This window comes from Hoplias malabaricus, chromosome Y, assembly GCF_029633855.1.
Source record: "Hoplias malabaricus isolate fHopMal1 chromosome Y, fHopMal1.hap1, whole genome shotgun sequence".
NCBI lineage: Eukaryota > Metazoa > Chordata > Actinopteri > Characiformes > Erythrinidae > Hoplias > Hoplias malabaricus.
Window position 1 is genome coordinate 40,824,403 of NC_089820.1, and position 25,141 is coordinate 40,849,543.

A 25,141-nucleotide genomic window follows, 5' to 3' on the forward strand; every position below is an offset into this window, starting at 1 on the left:
TGTTCTGAATATAATTGCTCTTGAATAGAACTCGTGAATTTTTAAGAACACGTTTTCACTGTTATTATTGAAGGTTAATAAAGACATATTAAAAAAATTATATATATAAATGTGTCAAAGCTACTAAAATTTGATAGGCCAAATTCAGATGCCAAAATACAAGTGAAAAAAAATCAGCACACATCTGGAATACAAAGGATAAGCAATCAATTCCTTAGGATTTTCTCTTTCACCTTAAATACTGCACTAGTTGCATTCTGTCGCCGCTAGATGGTGAAATATGAACACAACTTCCATACTGTGGAAATACTACATGTTTAGCTTCCTTCTGCGGATATTATCTTTTTATTTTCAAAGTGTCTCAAAAATCTGAAAAGTTCACTGAAGACATAATATAACAGACTATTGATATCCTGAAGATGAAGAAAATTTACTGTGGATTTTTTTTGTAATGGCCCTGTGAACGCCTGAAAGCCTTTGTCTATTTAAACATATGTATATTTGACTTTCATTTGAACAGCACTAAGAAATGGAGCTTATACAAATAAAATTGAAGAAATTACTTATAAACATTGGTTGTACAATGGCAGAGAGGATTTGGCAAATTTTTCATGGGTGCAACCACATACTCAGCTCTACTGCTCATCCCACAAATGCATGTTCCTTACAAATGTGGGACCATTGAAAAGGGAAATTAACAAGCTTTTCAATGGTATGAAATTTATTGCCAAGAAGCATTGTTATAACAAATAAATAATCTACAAACTCAAATTTCTATAGAAATATTTATAATAATAGAAATAACCAGACATTGTGAATATACACACTGACATTCAATGTTTAAACAAACAACTTTATGAATTAAACTCTGCACTTAGGGATATTATATTTGTACTACACCTTCTGTAAAATCAATTTCAGATTCTTAATAATCTGACAATTAAAAAATAAAAATGCCATAGGACATATACTCCAAAATTCATGTTTCCACATATTCATCATGTCACTTATATTCACAGGGCCATGACCTGAGCCTTTCAGATTTTTGAGATACTTTAAAAATAAAGAGATAATGCCCAATGAATTTGGCCAAATGCACAATTTTCCCACACATTCCCTCATATCCAATGCTATGCTTATAGGGCAATTATATAAGAATTTTCACAGTAACATTTCTTCATCTTCAGGATATCAATAGTCTGTTATATTGTGTCTTCAGTGACCCTTTCAGATTTTTGAGACACTTTGAAAATAAAGAGATAATATCCGCGGAAAGAAGCTAAACGTGAAGTTTTTCCACGGTATGGAAGTTGTGTTCGTATTTTGCCATCTAGCGGAAAAAGCGCAGCTAGAAATACTTTAAAATTCTTTGTACACACACTATTGCTTTTCCCCCTATACGATTTAGTATATTCTTATGCTATTTGTTTTACTTAAGCATTTCCTTGAACAATTTAAAACCAATATTGATTATATCTGCTTATAAAATAGGATTTTCAGTGATGGCCTCCAAGTGGGGTGTTGCTTGGACTCTTGAGTTTGCTCAGACCATTGAGTATAATTTGGATCCAATTAGTAAAGCCTGTAAATCTCAGGCAAATTTAGTTATATTTGAAATATTCCTTTTTTTTTTTTTTTTTTTTTTAATATTTGAAATATTTTTTCCTCACTACTCCTCCTGTGATCTGTGGTAAGCTACAGTGTTCCAAGCAAAACAAGACACAAATCTTCGTGTCTGTATTTTAAATGTTGCTGTCTCATATTTCAGTTACAAAAATGAAATGATGTAGATGAAAAATGTGGAATATGATAAACTATTTTTATAAGTTACACAAAAGCCATAGCTGGTAATACTGTACATATTCATATCTTCATTTGTCCATCTCATCTGTTTTAATGACACTTCCCAAGTACAATGGCAACGGAAACATTCACTGGGATTATAACCTAAACACAAAACTACAGCCTATACAGCTGCACTAGTTACTTTACACACAGAGAGCCTGGGCCTGATGCACAATTACAGATGGTTTCTTATTACAGTGATATGTGGTGATATTAGGTTGTGATAGGAGTGCACACTTGATCCTTTCTGTAGTGTGAACTACTGAGTCTCCTCCTGTTCCTGCTGCTGCTGATGATGATCTCTGAGAGCCAGCTCCTGCTGCTTTATCACTTCCTGAGCCTCCTGCTGCATCTTCTCCAGCTTCTCCAGAGTCACAGACTTCAGGGGCAACAGCTTGGGTTTAGACAGCACCATGGAGGGGATGTCTTCTATTGAAAGCTGACCTGAACAGGAGCAAGAGGACATGTAGAGTAGCTTATATTCATGCTCATGTACAAGGGTTGCCACTTGGGTAATGATTGCACTAAAAAATGTAAGACCACTAGGGTGAGTAGAATTTCTCAGAACAGCCAGCATATTCAGACACACTAAATCTGTGTCTGAAATGGCTCCCTATATTTGTCACTATATAGTGCACTATTATAGGGAACTGAATTCAGGAAGGTAGTGAATGGTTTCAGCCAATACCCCTTGTGGGTTTTTACCAAACAGTGCTGTGCAGGGTATGCACTATCCACCAGAGGCGATTGCTCTAAGACTGCAAGGGAAGCTCAGCTTCCCCCTAAAATGTCAAATAAGTGATCAAATGTATTCTGTGTGTACATGTCAGTGAATAAATATGGACTACAACGCGCTCAACTTTTTATTCAGAATCAGCTTCTTATCACTGGTAAAGATGCGGTTTTCCCGCAGCTTCGCGGTGCTTCAGACAGCGTCCACAGAGTTCAATAGCAAAGCAGCGAAGTGCAGCGAAACGAGATGAGTCATTGGATAAATGCTGGGCTTTGTCCCGCCCATCGGACGCTCAGCATCTCTGGGGGTCTATGGGGCAGTGGGCTGGCCTCGGCTGGCCCGGACGCTCAGCTTCTGCATGATGTTTGGATGATCTGTCTGAGGCTGAATCCCTTCTTGATTGACAGCGAAATGAGCGAATCAGCAATACTTTGGTGTAAAGATTTGTGGGAGCATTAAATTTTCATTCTGTTCTGAGTTGAACCAGACTTTTCTTAATCCTCTTAGCAGCATTTTCTTTGTTAAAAACGACTAGTGACAAATCGAGCTTCTATTTCTGGTGGGGTTCTTTGTAGCTGCTTGTGTTTGGAGACGGACTTCTATCACTCTTTCTGACTTCTATCGCAATTTCTGTCCAGCGGGTGCTGCTGAGCCCCTCCACCGTCACAAAGCACGATGGGCCAAGGCCGTTTAAGCAGCCTAGCTCTGCTGGCCATTGAGAGGACACTAGTCAAGTCCCTGGAAAAGACGCCTTGTTGGTACGACAGGATCACAGGTCATTTTCTTGAAAAGGAACGGAGGGTAGAATTTACATATAAATAAACCGACACATTTTATGATGTAGGCTGAAATTGAGCTTCCCCTCCTTGAAAGACCAGCATCTGCTATCCACTGCTGTCAGCTAGTGTACATGGATTGTACACTACCTTTTGTGGTGCATTGTGGGATTGTCTGAATGCACAGAAAATTGGCCACTGTTTTCAAACACTACTACAAAATGTCAGAACCCCAAAATAATGGCCTATATAGTGAATAGGGAGCAGGTTAAGATATTGTTTAAATCAGGGCCGTCACTAGAGATGAATGATTAGGGGCGCTAAGATTAATCCAGGGGGTTCTGGGGTAATTGCCTTATTAAACAAAGTCACAAGAACCTAAGATAACATTAGTTCTATCTAAATCAGAACTGAAGTTCCCAGTGTTTCAGCTCTGACCTGCTGCTCTCAGCGCTGCCACAAATCTAACCGTTGCAGGAGGACTGTGGCTACATTGGCTGCACACTGAATGATGAACAGATAACTCTGGCTACTGATTGGCTATGACTATGCCATGATTTAAATGTTAACATCTAAAACATCTAAATAATTCCCACAGAAGAGCATTTATTAATGGAATGGGACATTTAGGAGCAGCTACACATGAGCCTAAGGTCACCAAGCTCAGTGTCAAATACTGGCTAAGGATATAATGCCCCAAAGCATTTGACTAAATGTCTTCAATACTTCTAATCTAATTAACTACATTTGGATAAATTTAATTTGTTGTTGAACATTTTATTTGGAACTGACATTTAATTAAAACTATGTGTTTTACAGATCACTAAATATATGATGACAGTGTAATTTTAAATCAGAAGTCCTAAAATCCTGAGATGGAACACTTTCAGGGAAGGGTACACGCACCAAAACAGGGAATAGACACTTTGTCAGAAGCTGTAGATACAAGCTAGGTACAAATAAATATAGAAGCATAAAAAGCCCCATGTAAATGGCCCAGTTTACCTTGTTTGGGCAAAACTTCTTTGAACATGGACTTGATCTCAGGCATCTTGCTTCTGCTGAAAATCTTCCTTTGAAGAAAGCAAACAGAGATCAAGGATAATTTATCTTAAACATTGAACTGTTTTTAATATTGCCATAGTAAGGGCAGAATATCTTAAAATTTGGCCGAAAATGGTTGCTTTAAAAAAAAAGGGCCCAGTTTCCTAAAAACATCTTAGTCTTAACAGTAGGGGTGGGTGATATGGACCTAAAATAATATCACAATAATTCTCCCTGTGTCCGCGTGAGTTTCCTCTGGGTGCTCCAGTTTCCTCCCACAGTCCAAAAATACAGATTAGTAGGTGGATTGGCAACTCAGAAGTGTTCGTAGGTGTGAGTGAGTGAATGTGTGTGTGTTGCCCTGTGAAGGACTGGTGCTCCCTCCAGGGTGTATTCCTTCCTTGCGCCCAATGATTCCAGGTAGGCTCTCGACCCACTGCAACCCTGAACTGGATAAGCGGTTACAGATAATGAATGAATGTCTGCCCATACATGTAACCACTATTCTAGTTCAGGGTCGTGGTGGGTCCAGAGTCTTTATTGTACATGTATTATTTTGTAACCAAACCAAACGTTCTGAAGTCACTCACACCTTTTTTTTTTTTAGCAAATTCCTTCATTTCAGAGCCACTTTCCACTTTACTGTGCCTAAATGACTCATGTAAAGAATGTATGATATATTATGTGTAACTGCATGACGTTATTGCGTAATCAAGTTAGAATATAATTATCACGATATTTATTTTTTTGATCGTTTTGAAAATTATGACATTATCGTAAACAAAACTATGGCACAGCCATATGATGCTCACGCTTCCATTTGTGTTATGAGCACAGTGCCCAGAAAAAGCATCCAAACACAGAGGAGCACAATAGAGCAGTAATAATTCTTTTGTCACAGACGTTTTTAGCTAGGGAACAAATTTTTGATGAATGAGTATCTGGACTTGAACATCTTATACTGCATTCTGCCATCTTGCATGTACAATTCTGTGTGAGTGGTCCCCTGATAGCAAGGAGCACTGGCGTTTAGCACAAAATTTTCTGGGCGCACCACCGGTGATTAAAGAGATTAAACAGTGACAAAATTACACATTTGAGCACATTTCCATTCACAGTATTACAAAACGTGGGGACGGACGGTGTTTCCTCGGGGCGGGATGAACATACACGTATGACCGGCCGGCCTGCCTAGCTATGAAAAAAGACAATGCGAGTCTTTTTACACCATTATGTCTTTATAGATAAATGGAACTTTGGTGCTATATTAATTTTTAGGATGCTAGATATATCAACTTTTAGAATTAAGTTTTCACTGGCTGTTTGTATCTGCAGCAAGCTGGTATACAAAAATATCTTCAGAGTACACTTTCAAGACTGTTTGAGAATGTGGTGGGGTCCCCCGCATAATGTGTTAATATAAATATAAATGTAGACCTACAGTATATTTAGCGTTTAATAATCGGTGTATTACAGTCTGTTTTCTATATTTATTGTCTCTATTGTCTGGTCCTCTGCTGTTATTTTGTGATATAGGTCCTTTTTAGCTAAAATAACAGGTGAATTTAATCGACTGCGTGGTTGTAAGTTCCTCGTATCAACTATCACACAATATAAACATATCGAACTCATATCGTAGGAACGCGAAATCTCCATAGTAACAAGCTTATTGCCATAGTAACAGCCTCGGCTGTTTTTATATATTAATTCGCTATATAATTACTGCGTTGTAATATTAAACTATTCCAGACCGTCGCGTTTATTAGATAGGATTTAAATAATGATAACGATCGCGACAAAAAAAGGTAAACACAGATGTGCATTTGAGTCTGTTTACCTTCAGCGATGTTTATCCGCTTTTCCGTATTTCTCCTCCTGCTGAAACTCTCGGGTTGTAAACCGCTTTCTCCCCTCAGCGGACACTTCTGGTCATTACAAGTTTAATAGCGTAGTGCCCATACTCTACACTGTTATTGCATATTTTTTCCTTTAGAGGGCCACTTGCGACGTCTGTGCGCATATATGTATAAAAAATAATCGTCATTTATTTTTACTGGTCCACCTTCGTAGCACACTTTTATTTTAACTTAGAAATAATCACAGCGTTCATCTTATTCTAGACGTATCCTACACAGCACATTCACCAGTGTTAAATCAACACTTTTAGTGATTTAACACTGGTGAAATTGCTGTGTATGGGCAAAAGTTTTGCGACGCCTGTTCATCCTACATATCTTCTGTAATGGAAAGTATTCATTGGGATTTTGTCCCCCCTTTGCTAGGTAACCAAAAAGCTTGCTCTTCCAAAAAGGCTTTATGCAAGGTACTGGAGCATTTTTGTGAGGATTTTAATGACAGTTGTGAGGGTATTATTGTGCCTTCCACTGCATGGTACCTCAACAGGCCTCTACTCTGCTCTTTTACTTTTCCATTAGGAAATCTGGAAATTAGAACATCATTAGCCAATATGGTCCCTGGTACCTGATACCAAGTACTTTTTTAGTCCTGGTGCATTCTTGGTTCCAAGCAAGCAGAGTAGGGACTAAACATGAAGTATTGCAGTGTGCTGACTGGCCAGAGATCACATTTGTTTTTATCTGACTCACAGCAGCAGCTTGTAAAATAATGCCATGGTCTTTGAAAAGGTTCAAACACTCCTTGGAGTGGTGGGCAATAATAGAAACTACAGGGGTTTAATCTCTTATTGACAGCTGGCATCAGGAAGCACCAGTCATTGGCTGCTTCCAGTCAGCATGTAACAGCCGCCAGTCAGTCATTGGCAGCCGCCAGTCGGTAAGTGGCAGCCACCAGTCATTTAGTGACAGCTGCCAGTTGGTAAATACAGCCACCAATCAGTGAGTGGCAACCTCCAGTCAATAAGTACAGCTGCCAGTCAGTCTGTGGCATCCGCCTGCTGGTCAGAGCAGCTGCCAATCAGCGAGGGCAACCACCATTTGGGTAAAGGGAGCAGCCCTGTTACATGTATTCTCTTCATCAGTAGTTGTTAGTACATTTTATAATTTCAGTCAGTTATAGTGAAACTGTAACTGGTTAGCCAGTTAGCAGTGAGGTCTAATAGTATTCATTACCTGCTGACAATTTACCACCATTTACCATGTATGAATATCATTAGGCTAGATCATAATATCATATTTACCATATTTTCACTAAAACTTATTATAATTATTTCTGTGTAAAGTATGTACATTTTAAAAGTCACCAGGCAATGATTTGGGCTTGGTGTTTCCACAGGCACCCAAATCTCTTTGATAGTGGATACTGCCCTGCACGTGTCAAATGACATACACCAAATACACACGGTCGCCGTCACACAGCTCCAGGGATCTGGAGGTTGTGGGATCAAGTTCTGCTCCGGGTGACTGTCTGTGAGGAGTTTCGTGTGTTCTCTCCGTGTCCGCGTGGGTTTCCTCCGGGTGCTCCAGTTTCCTCCCATGGTCCAACACCACCCTCCAGGGTGTATTCCTGCCTTGCACTCAATGATTCTGGGTAGGCTCTGGACCCACTGCGACCCTGAACTGGATAAGCAGTTACAGATAATGAATGAATGAATGAATGAATGAATGAGTAACCCCAGTTATGCAAATAACTTCCAGTATGTGCCCACAAACAGAAACATCCTCAAAAGATTTCCTGAGTGTAGCCACTAGACCTGACAGGGGAGCTCCCAGCCTTTGCCACAATCCAATTACAAGTAACTTAAATTGACTAGCTCAAGAACAGATATAAACTTTGCAAACCTTTCATGGTATGAATATGAATAAGCCCTCAAGAACTAGACATTGTATTCTTGGAAATTTTACTTCTTATGTGTTAATTTATACATTCAAAGCAAAACTTAAATGTTCATCCAGTTGTTTAAAACACTCATTACAATGTGATTTTTTCTTTTTCTCTTTTTTAAATCTTTACATTTCAATCGCAAAATGTATGGATAAAAAAAAATGTATGGATAAAAAAGACTTGATGGTGGTGTGCTAAGTGAGTGTTCTGTGTTGATATGAATGGATTAGACACAGCAGAGCTGCTTGAATTTAAACAGTTTTTCCATTCACTGTCTACACTATTACTTATTTGGTCCAATTTGTAGATATAAAGTCAAATACAGTAGCTCATCTGTTGCTGCAAAGATTGTGTTGGTCGTCTTCTAGTCCTTCATCATAGGAGAGAGGGCACTGTCCACAGGACGCTGAATGTTGGATGTTTTTTCGTTGGTGGACAATTCTCAGACCAACGGTGTCACTGAGGATTTTAAAAACTCCAGCAGCACTGCTGTGACTGATCTGCTCACGCCAATAAAACACACTAACACACCAGCACCATGTCATTGTCACTGCAGCGCTGAGAATGAACCGCCATATTATGTCTGCTCAGTGGTGGTCATGTGGAGGTTCTGACCATTGAAGAACAGAGTGAAAGGGGGCTAGCAAAGTATGCAGAGCAACAAATGGTACTACAATGTGTAGCTGTAGAACTACAGTGTGCTACTGTGAACAGTGGAGATGAGAGAATGGACAAAGAGTGCAGAAAAAATAGGTGGTCTTGTGGTCAGATGCTATGAATGATGGATGTATACCACAGATTCATAGCAAATGTAAATGGAATGGTAGGAAAGATCTTGTATTTTTGGTTACAGTTGCAGAGTGTAACTCACTTTTGAGGCACTGTCCTAAAATCAAGGAGATGAAAGGGGGCGTATTCCTTCCCCTGACCAAAAGTTACATACCGCATTCTCTGCAATATTGAGCCAGGAGTAGCAATGACAGAGTCTCCATTCTCCCTAGGTTTATTTTGGTGTAATTGTATGGTAAAAATATTGCCTAGTGTTTCTTTAATACCACCTATAGCAGGGTAAAACTGGCAATTGTGAGCTACCACTGACTGCTCTTTCCTGCTGCCACTGACTGCTCTTTCCTGCTGTCACTGATTGCTCTTTCCTGCTGCCAGCTGCCAATTAGAGATTAAAACCCTTCTCAAAAGAATCCAGCAAGAGCCAAATGTTGCAGAAAGGAATGAAAAATCTACATTGATCTGAACAAATTGAAAAGCCTAAGCTGATCCTGATAATTCAACAGCTCTATGGCCATACTCGTAATACAAAAGAAGCTTATAGCATCAGCCGTTATCTTAGACTGCACACAGGGCTCAACGGTTACCTTAATGAGCATTCACTTTATCATTCCTGGTGTTTAAAGAATGACCTGAGTTTAAGGGTTCAACTAAACTCTTCTACAGAACCATTAAAACAATTAGACACGAAAGGAGGAAATGATCCATCATCCATCAGTTTTGCTCGCAGATCTTCAAGGAACCTATTGCATGTAATCCAAGAGGGCTCCTGAACAAAATTTGGTTCCAACTATATTTGGGTGGTAAGATAAAGAAGGCAGCAGAGCACTTATAAAAGCATGATTTGTTAGCAAAACAGATGAAAGTGCCACATAATACTGCACATTGTCTTTCAATTAAGAAAAAAAACCCCACAAAGACTTTATGGATTGAGACTATATGTTGTTTGCCAAGCCTTGCAATAGCCTGCTCAGCGGCAGCATTAGAAAATGAGCAAATGCCATACAGTGTCCCAGGCTTTTAATTACATCCCAAAAAAAAAAAGAGTTTGCAACAGAAGCAGTATGGTAAATTGTAAGTCCTCTGGGAGTAAATCATCTTGAAAAAATAAGTCCACAGATATGCAGGCGATTGTGTCTGCTACTGGACAAAGAAATAAAAGGAATATGCTTGTACAGTTATCAGGTGACCTTAAAATGGCATTTATTTTTTTGAGCTCTAAATAACATTACTAATTACAGATCTGAGGGCTCATTAAAAAGCTAGACCCACACTGACGCCCATGCTGACAGAAAAAGTGCAGTGCAGTACTTAGTACATGATCCAATCGACACAATCCGGAGTCCAGAGGTCGGACGGTTTAATGCGACCCTGAACTGGATAAGCGGTTACAGGTAATGAATAAATGAATTTTTCCTTTGTTTAACAAACTCATTTCTGTTTAAGTATGAACAAATGTACAAACTGATGCCTGCAACACACAATTTCTATTGCTTAAATCAGCAATCTGTAAGATATTTACTGTACTTAGTCATAACATACCCAGGGTGTGTGATGATAGATTAAGGAAACAGTCAAAGCTATAACACTGCTGCCTCTTAGACCATTGCTGAAGCAATATGTTCTCTTTAAGAAGTGCCCAGTCCAGAGCAGAGCTCCTGTGATCCTGCCCTCTGTGCAATCACCAATAGTCCAAACCCACCGCCTTGCCAGGTCTACAAACATAGTGTCTTGTAGCCATGAAATGACCAAGTTAACAGAGTTAATGTTACATTATATTATGGGGGGACCCAAAAGCCCCATTGCCCTTCTAAAAATCTCCATGACAAGAAACAGAGTAAAATAAGAGGAAAATCAGGGTTGTTGAGTCCCCCCCCAGGAATCAGGGAGCCAGTCCTTCACAGGACGACACACACTCACACATTCACTCACACATACAGACACTTTTGACTTGCCAATCCACCTACCAATGTGTGTTTTTGGACCATGGGACACTGGGAGAACATAAATATAAAAGTACAGATGTTTATATATAGATTAAAAGAAGTATACGCCATAGGCTGTGTGTTTTATATAAAGATAGTGAGGCATAACGATGCTTGAAAGGTGTTAGGATTGTGTTTTCTGTGTTTATATGAAGAAGGTGAATAACAACATGACTGGAAGGTGCAAATAGCATTGTTTGTTTGTTTTAAAGAAATTGAGCCAGATTCATGTGTGTTTTAAACAATTAAGGAGTAAGAATTGTGTTTGTTGCCCTGTGAAGGTCTGGCGCCCCCTCCAGTGTGTATTCCTGCCTTGCGCCCAATGATTCCAGGTAGGCTCTGGACCCACCGCGACCCTGAACTGGATAAGCGGTTACAGATAATGAATGAATGAATGAATGAATGAATTGTGTTTGAAAAGCCTTGCACATTCACCTAATTAATGTGGAACAGAGAAATCAAGCTTGGTAGTACACAGCAAATATAAACGTTTCACAAGTAGATGTTGATGTACACTTGCTTGTGTGTTAAATGTGTAAAATAGGAAATAAATACTGTTTCAAGTATGAGTTTTGTTTAGAAAACCTACTGCTAGCTATATCTTCCCATAGCTGTTTAAGGTGGAAATGAGTATTCAATAAGTAAGAAGCTGGAGAATAATGCAAATAAGACTCTTAAACTGACTTTTTTTTAAGTAATTTATTCAGTACATCTTGTAAATCCAGGGAAAACTGAAGCAGCTCTTTCCATTTTTGCCTTTCACTTAAGTCATTAAATGCTTAGTGGCATCACATACAATTAGTTTGTGGGATTTAAACAGATAAAGTGGAATAACAGTCGCTTCAAAAATTTCAAAAGCTATAGCGCTATCTTCGACTCTTAAAGTGGAACAGTGAATTCAAGAACCTGGCCAATAACACCAATAAGACTCGTAAATGGACACATGTCCATCTCAATATTTTATTCGTAATAGAACATAGATGACAGATCAAAAGTTTAATCTGAGTAAATGTAACATTTTAAAGGAAAAATATGTTGATTCAAAATTTCACAGCGTCAACAAATCCCAAAAAAGTTGGGACAAGTAGAAATGAGTGGCTGGAAAAAGGAAATTGAGCATATAACGAACAGCTGGAAGACCAATTAAGACTAATTAGGTCAATTGACAACATGATTGGGTATAAAAAGAGCTTCTCAGAGTGTCAGTGTCTCTCTGAAGCCAAGATGGTAAGAGGATCACCAATTCCACCATTGTTGTGCAGAAAGATAGTGCAGCAATACCAGAATGGTGTTACCCAGCGTAAAATAGCAAAGACTTTTAAGTTACCATCATCAACCGTGCATAACTTCATCAAAAGATTCAGAGAATCTGGAACAATTGCTGTGTGTAAGGGTCAAGGCCGTAAAACTCTACTGGATACTCGGGATCTCCTGGCCCTTAAACTTCACTGCACCTCAAAGAGGAATGCCACTGTCAAGGAAATAACAGAATGGGCTCAGGAATACTTCCAGAAAGCATTGTCAGTGAACACAATCCACCGTGCCATGCGCCGTTGCCAGCTGAAACTCTACAGTGCAAAGATGAAGCCATTTCTAAGCAAGCTCCACAAGCTCAGACGTTTGCACTGGGCCAGGGGTCTTTTAAAATGGAGTGTGGCAAAATGGAAGACTGTTCTGTGGTCAGATGAGTCACGATTTGAAGTTCTTTATGGAACACTGGGACGCCATGTCATCCGGACCAGAGAACACAAGGATAACCCAAGTTGTTATCAACGCTCCGTTCAGAAGCCTGCATTACTGATGGTATGGGGTTGAATGAGTGCTTGTGGCATGGGCAGCTTGCATGTCTGGAAAGGCACCATTAATGCAGAGAACTATGTTCAGGTTCCACAACAACATATGTTCCCATCTAGACGTCATCTCTTTCAGGGAAGACCCTGCATTTTTCAACAAGATAATGGCAGACCACATTCTGCAGCATTCAGTTTTTATTCACAGTTTGTTTAGTGTCTCAACTTTTTTGGAAATCCGGTTTGTGTGTAAATATATATATATATATATATATATATATATATATATATATATATATATATATATTAAAAAGTAACCTTGTCTAGTCGAAATATTGAATGTGGACTTGGACAATAAAGTCTTGTAAATGTAGGGAAATGGCCGCCGCTTGTTTACTTTTTTGCATTTCTTTTGCATAGGGAGTTGTTTTAGAGAAATTATTAACATTTTTCTGTATTAATATGTTGATTATGGCTGTTCTTCTTAGCTATTACAGTCCAAAGTTCTTAAACTCGTCTGTTGCTTGTTCGTTCAGTTTTCCCCAAACTGGCAACCTGGTCCTGCTTCACGTCTGGGGAGGGGAGAGGCGGACAGCTCCCTCCACTGTTTTGAAACTCTATTATAGTTCCAATTTTAAACGCTTGGTGTCAGTATTACAGATGGCTCCTTTAAGTATATGGGTGTACAGATTGTAATTAATCTGTATTATAATGCATGTGGAGCATGTATTGTGTTTGTTATATGTGGGCATATAGCATATAATTGTTAAGTATATGAATGTTAAAGTAGCCTGTGTAATTGCATGTAGAATGTAAATGTGTAATATGAGTGCATAGACTTATGTGTAATAAATGTGTGTATAGAATAAAAATAATGTGTAGTATCTTATTTTTAAATATTGTAATACATGTGTAGTAAGAAGGTATATATCATGTAATTGATGTATATTTGTGTGTGGTCTCGCGATGGAGCGCGTGCGTGTGACGCAGTGAGTTGGTGAGGGGCGGGTCTGGCGGCAGAGAGAGAGAGAGAGAGAGAGAGAGAGAGAGAGAGAGAGAGAGAGATAGTGTGTTAGGAGGAGGAGGAGGAGGAGGAAGCAGTGGCTCGAGCGGCGGCGGGATGGAGGAGTGATACCGCGGAAGGTAACGAGCCGCGCGCGGGGCTTGGGAGCGCAGATCAGGGTTGGGGGCGGTGATATATCTTAACGAAGCAGGAGGAAATCGAGGCCCGCGAGACGAGGCGCTGCCGGTGGGCTCTGCGAGTGCAGATCGGGGGCTCTTTTGTTCAGCCTCGGAATGGCCGCTCTGTTGTATGTGTGTGTGAGAGAGAGCGAGTGTGTGTGTGTGAGAGAGAGTAGTGTTATTCTGCTGGCTATCGTTAGCAAACATTAAAGATCGAGAAGTAGAGCAAAAACAGAGAGAGGGAGAGACGTCTAGTATTGGAAGTCCGCACCCAGACCGCGGTGATCTCAGAGCGAAGTGTACGGGCTTAGGCGCCGCCTCTCCCGGCCTTAGCCGTGTTCTCGCCCCGCTGTATCCCTGGAGCGCTTTCCCGTGAGTGACAGCTGTTGGCTTTGGGTGTTCTTTGAAGGTTTCTAGATCTTTTCGACCTCCTTTAAAAAAAGAGAGAATGTGATGGGGAAAAAAACATGAAGCTATCAATCTGGCTAACCTCCATTCTTGCTAAATTGGCTTTACCTACACTAGGTTGTATAAACTGTAGTATACACGCATACTCAGTTCAGTGTCACTCCATATTTGACATAATGGAGAATATGGAAAAGCTATTTTGTGAGTGTAAGAAGCATAGCTTCATATCTGCCAATTGAAGCTAAATAGAAGCTACATAACAGCTAGTTTGTTCAGTTCGACACGGTTCTGCGCTAAAAAAAACAAAACAAATCCGAATATTTATACAGATTCGTGGGTGACCAAGTAAACTTTGTACTTATATCTGTCAGGAGTGAAGATATGAGCGACTTTTTGCAAAACCAGGCATAGGCTAGCATACTTGCTAATACATTTAGCGTTCTAGCTTAGCTTAGCGAAACCTTCAGAGAGAGGTAATTCTGAAATAAATAAATAAAATCCACATTTAAACGTACATTTACGACAATATACTCTTGTATTTATTGATACCTTTCATATGGATAGTGTAACGCATGATGACTGTATCTTCACCTGGAATAGTAAAGAATAACATTCACTGGCTTTAGCTGCCAGTTTTCTCAAAACCAGATGTGTTTCCACTGCATAAAACACAAAATATTCGGTCCCGTGGTCAATTAAACTTTAGTTTCATAGATTTTGGTAGCAGCTCAAAATCACAACCACCAGAACTCTGTGGTACACATAAAGATGAAAATAAAGCTGTCACATATAAAATATGCCAAGTAATCTGTATATGGAAGTGCGTGGAGGCTCTCTACAGCTGTAAACCACAACAATCAGAGAAGAGGCATTACACAGCATCCACAGAATAAATGACAATATGTGAAGTTTCATTTGAAATATTATGTAATAGATAGTCTATCACATGCATTTCTACAAGGACAGAAGCCATTACCAAGAGACAACAAAGAAGCAACAGTGTTGTAAACAGTGCAATTATAAACGACTATGCAAACGCAAGTACGAACGCGTAAAATGCCAGTGAATCTACAGCATTGTCTAACCATTACAGTGAAAATGGCAATGAAAAAGATGTAAGTAAACTTTTCTGTGTTTGGTAAGACTAAAGCCAATGGTCAAATTATGGTACGATTTACTGTAACGGGTGAAAACAGAAGTAAATTAATGGGATTCCTTCGTTTCAAACTGGTGAAATATGAGGGACTTAGTTTTTTCCTATCTACATCTTAAATGATAAATAAATTAATATTCTAGTTATTTTTATTTATTCTAATCATTTGATTGATGTATATTTGTAGACATTTGTATCAATGCTGAAATATCCACAAGTTATATTATTTCACTGGCTTTTTATACGAATTCTATTTGCTACCTTAAAATGAAAAACGCCAAGAACGCCTGCTGCCCAATTTAAGGTGGAATAGAATATACGAGGTCAACGTCATCTTTGTGGAAAACTGGTAACCAGATAACAGTCCGTTCGGGCTCAACAGAAAAAATAGTCCCTAAATGTTAATGTCGCTAACGTATTTCATTTCTTAGTATATTTTACAAACGCTAGGTACATTTGTAAGCATTTGTAGACTCCCCAGAACGAATGCCTTTCGTCATGCTATTGGTATTTTCACCCTCGACAGAGAGAAATATTAACTTTGGTTCAGGGTAAATGTAATGTTAGGTGTTTCTGTGAGTGTTTACAGAGAAATGCAGCATGCCACAAGACAAACGGGGAAGCGGATTAGCCTAATTAGACACAGATACAAATAATACGATTATTAAAACTAACTATGAATACCGGATATTTTGATGGTGCTTAGTTGTCTACAGAGATTACAATGAACCAGAACAGTGGGGTCCCATTTGGGTCAGTTCATTTCTTACAGGAGTTTCTTTAACAGAACGTAGGCTTCTGGTTCATTTTCCTTCGGAGATATGATAAGCCAGTGCAATAACAGCAATTAATGTAAGCGTTTTATTGGGCGAATTTGCCGTGTTTATATATAGTACGCTTATTCTATTCGTTGATGTGATATAAAACTATACTCCTTTGCGCTCGTACAATCACGGAGGTGTCTATATTTAATCGGAATATAAAACGGTGGAAAGGGGTATATTCTTGACTGTGAACGTTGAAAATCCGAGGAAAACTAATGGTTCTCTGACGGCTAGCTAACATTAGCATACATGCTAGCAGCGTTAGCTTATTAGCTTAACGTTACCACAGCAAACGCAAAGTTAAATATTGTATAAGAAATGCCGATATATTCACAAATATATAGGCCTGGGTTACATTCTTAAACATTTGTTGACCACGTATTTGTGCTTGTGACAGGTTTGTAATCTGTAGGAGTACAGCATTGAATAAATATTGTTTTAGCTGCAAACGCTACCAAAGTCAGAAGAAAACACTTGGTTATTGTTAATTTATATGGATGCCGAGTTTAAACAGATCCTAAGAATGGTTAAACCGAACATGTTAGTAGAGCAATTCGTGGTAAACTAACAGTTTTTAATACTCTAGTACAAAATGTACTGGTGTTTACTTGAAAAACGCCCAGAGAGAGGCCTTTTAAAACGGCAGACTTCTCTCTTTCTGTGACAGAAATTATATGCTACGTTAGAAAACAATCTACAGGCATTAATCAAGGGATTTTACTTACTAGAATTACCAGGGTAATTCTAACGTTATTTTTTTATGTATCTGTCATTGTTTCCCCCCTCTGAGCTCATGTTTGCTGGGACTAAAAAAGGGTGGCTACGGTTAGCTGACATTTGTTTAAGCATCTGTAAGTTAACTTCATTTAAATCCTGCTTTGGGAACCAGTGATAGTGTTGCTGTCAGTTTAAAGACAATTTCATAATGAACAGATTTGTAAGAAATTTGTGAATGTAAATGGTTCAGAAGCTTATTTTTTGCCAAGGTTAGCCTGATGTTGATATCAAAACAACATGAAACATGTTTGTTTGTTGTTGACGTATTTATTCATTTATTTTGTTAATTATTATTATTTTGCCACCACAGGTCCTTACAAATAAACCTTAATATGGGCTCAACATATGAATGTTAAAGGTACATTAAAGATATTAGACCATAATGTTTGACTACTTTAAAGAATACAAGTTATATAATTGTGTGCAGGCTTTAATATCAAGAGTTTCCACTATGGCAAGGGTGCCAAAAATTTCTGGCTTGGTGGCTGAAGGGCAGCTTTTTGTGATCATGAGAAAGATAACACCATATACAAAGGAGGTATATCGGTTTCAAGTTATGTGTAGTTAGTGTGTGTGTATATGTATGTATGTGTATGTGTGTACGTACTAGGATTAGGGAAGCTTTCTGTGGAGCCCAGCTTTTAGATTTCGCTCACTTCCCAGGACCAGTTTTGGTTCTTTTCTGACAAATCCCAAGTGATTTGTGTCTCTTCTCTCAGTAATGTTTATGCACTTAATCTGAGAGAATTTTTCCACCCTGTATGCCGTGTTTTGGGCCTCCACCAAGCTGCCTTCACGGCTATATCTTCAGTACACCTGCTTGAGCAGACAGGGCCTACAAAATCCATCAAACAGTTTGCGGACAGTTTGTGCACATCTGCTTATTCAGTGTTTCTTTTGAAATGAAAGGTAATACCAAAGAGGTTCTTTGTATGTTCGCTGAAGTAATAAAAACCGTTTGTCTTTCTGGGAAAGATTTACACTAGATGTTGGAACATTGCTCTGCGGGTTTGATTAAACTGCAAGGGCATTTTTGCATGTGTGTGGTGTTGGGCATGGTGAACTTTGGCTCATGTGGTGCTGTTCCAAAAATCCTATGTTACTGGCAGTGCCTTTCTATGTAGATGTGTGTGCACAGTCGAGTGCCTGTGTCTGCAATGGGTGCACCCCAGAATAGCTGAATTTAGTAATTATAAAGGGAGTGGGGAATTGGATATACAGTGTAGCTCATAGATCTTATCAGCATATGGTTTTATTGCAGTACAAAGAAGAATGACAACCTTTTCCAAACAGCTGGGTTGCATTAGTGTATTCTAGTTTGAACATGTACTTTTTTCAATTTTATACTGCAGCATAAACTGTCACATAGTTGCAGTGTTTCATATGTGGGTGTTGGATTTATGCCTGGCATTGTTTATGTGGATTTCATAATCAATCATGTGACTGGCAGGGCAAAAACAATTGATACATGGCAGCTAGCACTTGTCTGTTAACAATGTTAATCTTTTATTTTTTTAAAAACAGCACACATTTAGATCTATTGATATCTATAGCCAGGTATGAGGGAAAAAATGCAAGGTTTGGGCAAGTCCCTGCAGGAGCCCCACTTTTTAAATTTTTACATATAAAGGCGCATAGAATATCATCAAAAAGTTTTTTTCAGTAATTCAATTCAAAAAGTGAAACTCATGTATTATATAGATTCATTAAAAAGAGAGTGATCCATTTCAAATTTATTTATTTTAATGTTGACAAATATGTCTTACAGCCAATGAAAACCAAAATTTCATTATCTCAAATTAGAATATTATGTAAGACCAATTTAATATGTTTTTTAATACAGAAATGTTGGCCTACTGAAAATATTTACAGTATGTACTCAATACTTGGTTGGGCCCTTTTTGCATGCATTACTGCATCAATGCATTGTGGTACTGGAAGCCAGGTTGCTTGGATAGCGGCCTTCAGCTCGTCTGCATTATAGAGTCTGGTGTGTCTCATCTTCCTCTTGACAATACCTCATATATTCTCTATGGCGTTTAGGTCAGGTGAATTTGCTGGCCAATCAAGCACAGTGATACTGTAGTTATTAAACCAGGTATAGGTACTTTTGGCAGTTCGGACAGGTGCCTGCTGGAAAATGAAATCTGCTTCTCGATAAAGCTTTTCAGCAGAGGGAACCATGAAGTGATCTAAAATTTCCTGGTAGATGGCTGTGCTGACTTTGGACTTGATGTGACAGAGTGGACCAACACCAGCAGATGACATGGCTCCCCAAACCATCACTAAACCTCAAGCAACTTGGATTGTGTGCCTCTCCACTCTTCCTCCAGATTTTGAAATGAAATGCAAAATTTACTTTCATTTGCAAACAAGATTTTGGACCACTGGGTGATAGTCCAGTTCTTTTTCTCCTTGGTCCAGGTAAGACCCTTCTGGTGTTGTTTCTGGGTCATGAGTGGCTTGACACAAGGAATGTAACAGTTGTAGCCCATGTCCTGGATACGTCGGTATGTGGTTGCTCTTGAAGCACTGACACCAGCAGCAATCCACTCCTTGTGAATGCTGTAACTAGCCTGAAATAGCACTTCCACTGTGAGGGACACAGTCATATATTTATTGATAAACACTTGCTGAAAAAGAAATTGACTTTGGACAGATGTTTAGATGTGACTTATGTTTATTGTATTCTGGAAGAGCAGAAGGCTCCTTTGCTAAAACACTTAATTCTACCTTTGCATTAGTTTCATTGCATTTGAAGCCTCCTATTGCCCCTTTCATTCATGAACATTTCTAGAGAAACTCCCAGAGTGGTCGTTCATACATGCAGCTCACAGTGGGAAATTTTCTGCATCAGGCGCACTCTCGCAGCAGGAGATTAAACACGAGTTTTAGGCATAGAGCAGCACCTGTACAGCGCATGCAGGAGAAACTCCGGAACATTTCCAGAGCCATTCTCAGATGTCTGGGTAAGCTCCGGGATAAATGTTGCCTTCACACTTGCAGCTCCTCCGGGTAAACTATCGTCACCCCCAATTTTTTAATAAGATTATTATAATGAGGACTCTTGAAGTCTGCTATTATTGATCTACAGCAGCAGTGACAGTTTACACTGGACCAGTTTACACTGGTAAACATCTTTGCTTTGTAGGGGCTACAATACAGAAAGAAACATCTGAGATAGGAGGATAACCATAATTCACTAAAAAGGATCATTTGGTTAGGATTAGGACGTGGCAGAAATAAATGAAGTAATATTGCACGTGGTAGATCCACTATAGGTCATTCCAAACAACACACACCAGTAAAGATTCTGCAGAAGTGAAATAATTGTAGCCAATATTAATATAATATTTGCTGATTAATCTTACCATAACTTGCACACATTCATTTATTCATTCATTCATTATGTGTAACCGCTTATTAAGTTCAGGGTCACGGTTGCGGGGGTGCCAGTGTTTTGCAGCCATAATGTACAGCAGTATTTTTAATGCAGCTAATACAGAGTGATACACAGACCTTTCTGTCTTAATGTAATTCAGAGGGAACAAGCAGCTGGTGCACACAATTGAATTTCACTTTATTTTCTGTCTCAAAATTTACTCACATTTTTATAACAATGATAGTGAGGAATGATTGGTTGCACAGGGTATCTAAATGTAGGCCATAGCATCAAACAGCAACTCGAGAATCACTCTGGTGTTGTCCATATTGTGTACAAAATGTGTGTTAATAACCCCTGTTCATCAGTCATCTTTAGAAATGCCATAGGCCCCTTTCACACATGTACGGTAACCCTAAATATTTTCACATGTGTGAATAAATTTGGTAATGTTGTGGAGATTCCTGCTTTTGCTCACATGTGATGCCACATGCCTAAATCTCCTGGAATATTTTTAGTTGTGAGAATGTGTCTGATATTGGAAATCCAGTGGTCAGCTACATGCTTAAAGGACAAACCCACAAACTGTCCAGACCTTATTCTCTGAGTTTTCTGGAGGTCGTATGTGAAAGCATGTATAGTGTTGATTTCACATTGTGTTTTTAATATATTCACAGTTTTATAGTCAGAGTGTTAGTATTTTTTTGCTTCTCATTCATACGTATAGGGCAGCATGGTAGCACTGTAGCACTTTCACACAGCTCCAGGGTTCTGGAGTTGTGGCTTTGATCCCTGCTCTAGGTGACTATGTGGAGTTTGGTGTGGTTTCCGCCAGCGCCCAGGTGCTTTGGTGTCCTCCCAAGGTCCAAAAACACAAGATGGTAGGTGGATTGGTGACTGAAAAGGGTCCATGTGTGAGTGCGTGAATGAATGTGTGAGTGTGTGTCACTCCGAGAAGGACTGGTGTTCCTACCTTGCGCCCAGTGATTCTAAGTAGGTTCCAGACACACAGCGTCCCTGATTTGGATAAGCAGCAACAGACAATGAATGAATGAAGGCTACAACACATGTTGAAACATTGTTGTATGTATCTGATGGCATTAGGATACAGGCACTGTTTTATGACAGGGCTTGGTGACCTGCACAGTATTGGCAGTAATTTTCTGTGGCGATTTTTTTTAATGTTCTGTGTGCACAGTTGAATTACTAATTATAAGGGATGTCAACAAACCTTTAAACCAATAGTGTATATATACAATATCCTTACACCGATTCTGTCAAAGTGTTATGGTGGAATTATTTCTTTGTTGGCCCTGATTAGCCAAGTTTACAGTAACAAAAGTCAATGTATGTGGTTATACAAGTAAAGCATGTTTGTCAGGAAAACCCTAGACATCATGTGACCACCATTGTTAGAGACAGGGTGGGTGGGACAGGGGTTCGGGTAATCTCATAAAACAGTGCTGCTCAGCTGGGTAATTAAATCTCAAATAAATAAATATGGAAAAAGAAAATCTTTTATATCTTGATGTATTAGACAAGTTTAAAAATTAAGTTGTCAAAAGTTGCTCAATGAAAATTGTTTGCTTCTCCAGTTGTGCATATGAGCTAGAAGTAGTGTGATGTGATTGCAAACCAATATCGAGGTAAACATTTTACCTCAATTAAACTGAATGAACAGTTATTTTATTTTTTATTACCCTCATAGTTCAATGACAAAGCTTGTATTGTAAATATGCTGAATATTAGAGTTGGGATTTTTTTTTCTCTAATTCTGCTAGGAGCTTGTAAGTCTCAGTTCGCCTCAGGGTTGCTTCCATATGGAAGATTGGATGAGGCAGAATCACATGATTACATGTACATAGTGTAATTTTAAAACATTAACTAACAGTGGGGAGCATAGTAACAGAATTACAAATAAATAAATAATCAAATAAATGGAAAAAAAACGTATTTAATAGATATTGTTAAGGTTATGTCACTTAAAAGAACTGAATGTTGAATTTAGTTCATTTTGGATTAATAGTCCAGCCCTAACTACAATGTTATATTAGCTGATATGTAATGAAAGCCATTTAAACATGCTTTCTTTTGTGCTTTCTGACACTGTGTGGTCAGTGGAGTACTTCTCCTTTCTGATGTCACTGAAATCATTCTGCCTGTCACAGCTGGGATATAAAATCTTGCTTTCTCAATAGTAACAGGAGCAGTTTTACTAGGAAAAATGTACATTTTAAGACACAGTTCACTAGGCTTCAGTTTCCACCATGTTTTTTTTTAAACCTTGTAGTGAATTGTGTGCATCTAAAAGACGAGAAGGATACATTGCTTGAGTCTCAATCTGTCAGAGTGTAGGCAGTCTTGGCTGAATTCAGCAGATCCTTCACTTTGGAACATCCTCTTGTGACGTATAGTCCTAGAAATGCAGCCCAGGCTTTGGGTTGGGCTTACAGTATTGCAGACAAACTATGGATGTAAATGATTAACAGATAGTCATTAATCAGTTGTCAGTCAGTTGGATTGTTGCATTCATCTGCACTTCAGAATTCCTTTGCCAGAAACTAGTAGTAGTTTTGGCCAGAGTACAATAAGATGAATAAGAAAACCACCTGTCCATTTTTACTTTAAAATTGTTTTTACAGTTTGCATGATTGTATTAAATCATGATGGGATCAGGCTGTGGTCAAGCCAGCGATACACATTCATGCCGTATATCTGTAAAGTGTTGCTTAAATATGAGATGTGCTTTGTCAGGTTCATTTTCGTGCTGCATGTGCAGCTCTGCTAAGACCTGTTGTGGTTTGGCTGTTAGTTAACTGCGGTGCTCTCTCTCTCTCTCTCTCTCTCTCTCTCTCTCTCTCTCTCTCTCTCTCTCTCTCTCTCTCTCTCCAGATAAGGTCAGGATCAGCATGCTTTGCACTATGGTTAGACTGACTTTCAGGATTGATTTGAGAAATATCTGTCATGCAGGGCCCCTGCGCCGGCGGCTTGAAGGATCCCGAGGAGAGGAATGCGAGAGATGTTTCGTTTTTTTTTCTCTCTCTCTTTCTTTTTTTTTTCTCCTCTGCTCGTCAGAGATGTAGGATAAGCAGCAAGTTATGCAGTTTGACCCCTGCCTTTCTGTACTGGTCCCAGGCTTCGCCCACTACACACACACACACACACACTCTCGCTCGCTCGCTTTCTCTCTCTGAGATAACACCTCGCCAGTCTCTCACAATTTCTCCTCTCTTAGATTGCAATCTCAGTGGCTTTGTTTAAGAAACACTCAGATCTTTTTTTTCTCTCTCTGCACATTCAGCTTGGGTCCACTCTTTGCTTTCAGATTCAAACAGTTGATTAAAAGGTAAATATCTTTAAGTGCATTTATATGTTGTTTACAAAACCGTTGTCATTTGTTGTTTACAAAAACTTCAGACCTGGATTGCAGACACTAGGTGACCAAAGGTGGCATGCAACCAAATAAATATTTCCATTGTGATAACAATTGCTTTGCTGTTGAATACAGTCAAATATTTCATAGCAGATTTCGCTGTACATAACTGGGTATGTTAGATTTTATTTCATTACTTTGGCTGTTGCAAGGTATGGCTATCATAATGAAAATTATTGATAGTGTTTGGCTTAACTGCTTAATATAGATATGTTTTTTTGTCACTATTCTGATGGGCTTTATACAGTTTGTAATTTTGTTGATTCAAAATGAAGAATTTTAGATTAGATTTTTTGGTTTACATTTCAGACATTACATGTCAGGTTTTGCCACTACCTTTCTTAGGCTGATATACATTTGTTGACAGCAGTTGTCAAGTTTTCAATATTTTCTCACTGTTTTATGTACCACTTCCAGTTATGTTTCAGTACATTTTTGGTTTACAAGTCATATTTGTAGTGGACATGGTGAAACAGGCTCTAAAATTTCCTAATACCACTAACATTGCTTTTTCCTCCATGGATGAACTTCTCCATTGCATGAAGGCTTCTACAACAACACTAATATTATTATTGGTGAATAGAAAGATTAGGGTGCTAGTTAGTACTTTGTAATTTGGATTAGGTTTAAATTTTTCTTATCCATTGTGACAATTTTGAAATCAGAAAGCCTGGACATTTGGTGAGCTTAATGATCTTCTACAGTGTTTTGTACCTGCTGCATTAAATTCTAGTTTTGTGTCATAACCAAGTGCTATCTGTGCTATAGGTGCTGTCTGTACAGAAAAAGTAGGTTCTTGGTAGGTGTTACTGTAGAAAAATATAATTTCAAGTAATCCATGGCCATTTCTAGTTCATTCATTGTGAAACATTCACAAAACTTAAGAGACTCACAAATATACTGGAGCTGTTCCAGGATGCTTGTCTTAACCTGTAGCCTCAGCAATGTTATAGGTGCTTGTTTGTTGTGCTAACATAAGGTGAGTACTGCCTACCAACATATTTATTCCAGTTATATGGTTTATATATATGGTATATTTAATTGTTTTTGACAACAGATTTTTAATTTCCAATCAGAAACAACTGTTAAGCACTGATGTTGAGGTCCTAGCTCTGTGCTGGCACCAAATTCATTGATCTGAAAGCACTAGCAGATTCTGTCTTCGATTTTCTACTTTTGCATCAATATCCTTTAAGTAAGGGCTTCTTGACAGTTCCACATT

At 38.8% G+C, this 25,141-nt stretch overlaps 2 protein-coding genes across 3 annotated transcripts in view; one reads left to right on the forward strand and one right to left on the reverse strand.

The window, feature by feature from the left end:
* Positions 1-1,252: 1,252 nt before the first annotated feature.
* Positions 1,253-6,327, reverse strand: LOC136679614 (BBSome-interacting protein 1-like). 2 transcript variants are annotated; one of them, XM_066658244.1, is made up of 3 exons: positions 6,236-6,327; positions 4,360-4,427; positions 1,253-2,289 (listed from the first exon to the last, which is right to left on the reverse strand). In XM_066658244.1, the coding sequence occupies exons 2-3, from the start codon at positions 4,403-4,405 to the stop codon at positions 2,105-2,107; spliced, it is 231 nt and encodes a 76-aa protein (XP_066514341.1). In that variant the 5' UTR covers positions 4,406-4,427; positions 6,236-6,327; the 3' UTR covers positions 1,253-2,104. The 2 variants fall into 2 exon arrangements, with proteins under 2 accessions (XP_066514341.1, XP_066514342.1); XM_066658245.1 differs by having other exon boundaries at positions 4,360-4,423; positions 6,236-6,306.
* Positions 6,328-13,836: 7,509 nt separating this feature from the next.
* The window catches only part of LOC136678936 (leucine-rich repeat protein SHOC-2), a 34,873-nt gene continuing 23,568 nt past the window's right edge, over positions 13,837-25,141 (forward strand). The window contains exon 1 of the mRNA XM_066657134.1: positions 13,837-13,903. The gene's annotated coding sequence lies outside the window, so the exon portion shown is untranslated. The remainder of the gene's footprint in view (positions 13,904-25,141) is intronic.

Excerpts from the sequence above, each read along its gene's own strand:
- LOC136679614 (XM_066658244.1), bottom strand. The coding sequence starts at position 4,405 with ATGCCTGAGATCAAGTCCATGTTCAAAGAAGTTTTGCCCAAACAAG. Across the intron at positions 2,290-4,359 it reads AGAAGTTTTGCCCAAACAAG|GTCAGCTTTCAATAGAAGAC; the intron begins GTAAACTGGGCC and ends GCTCCTGTTCAG.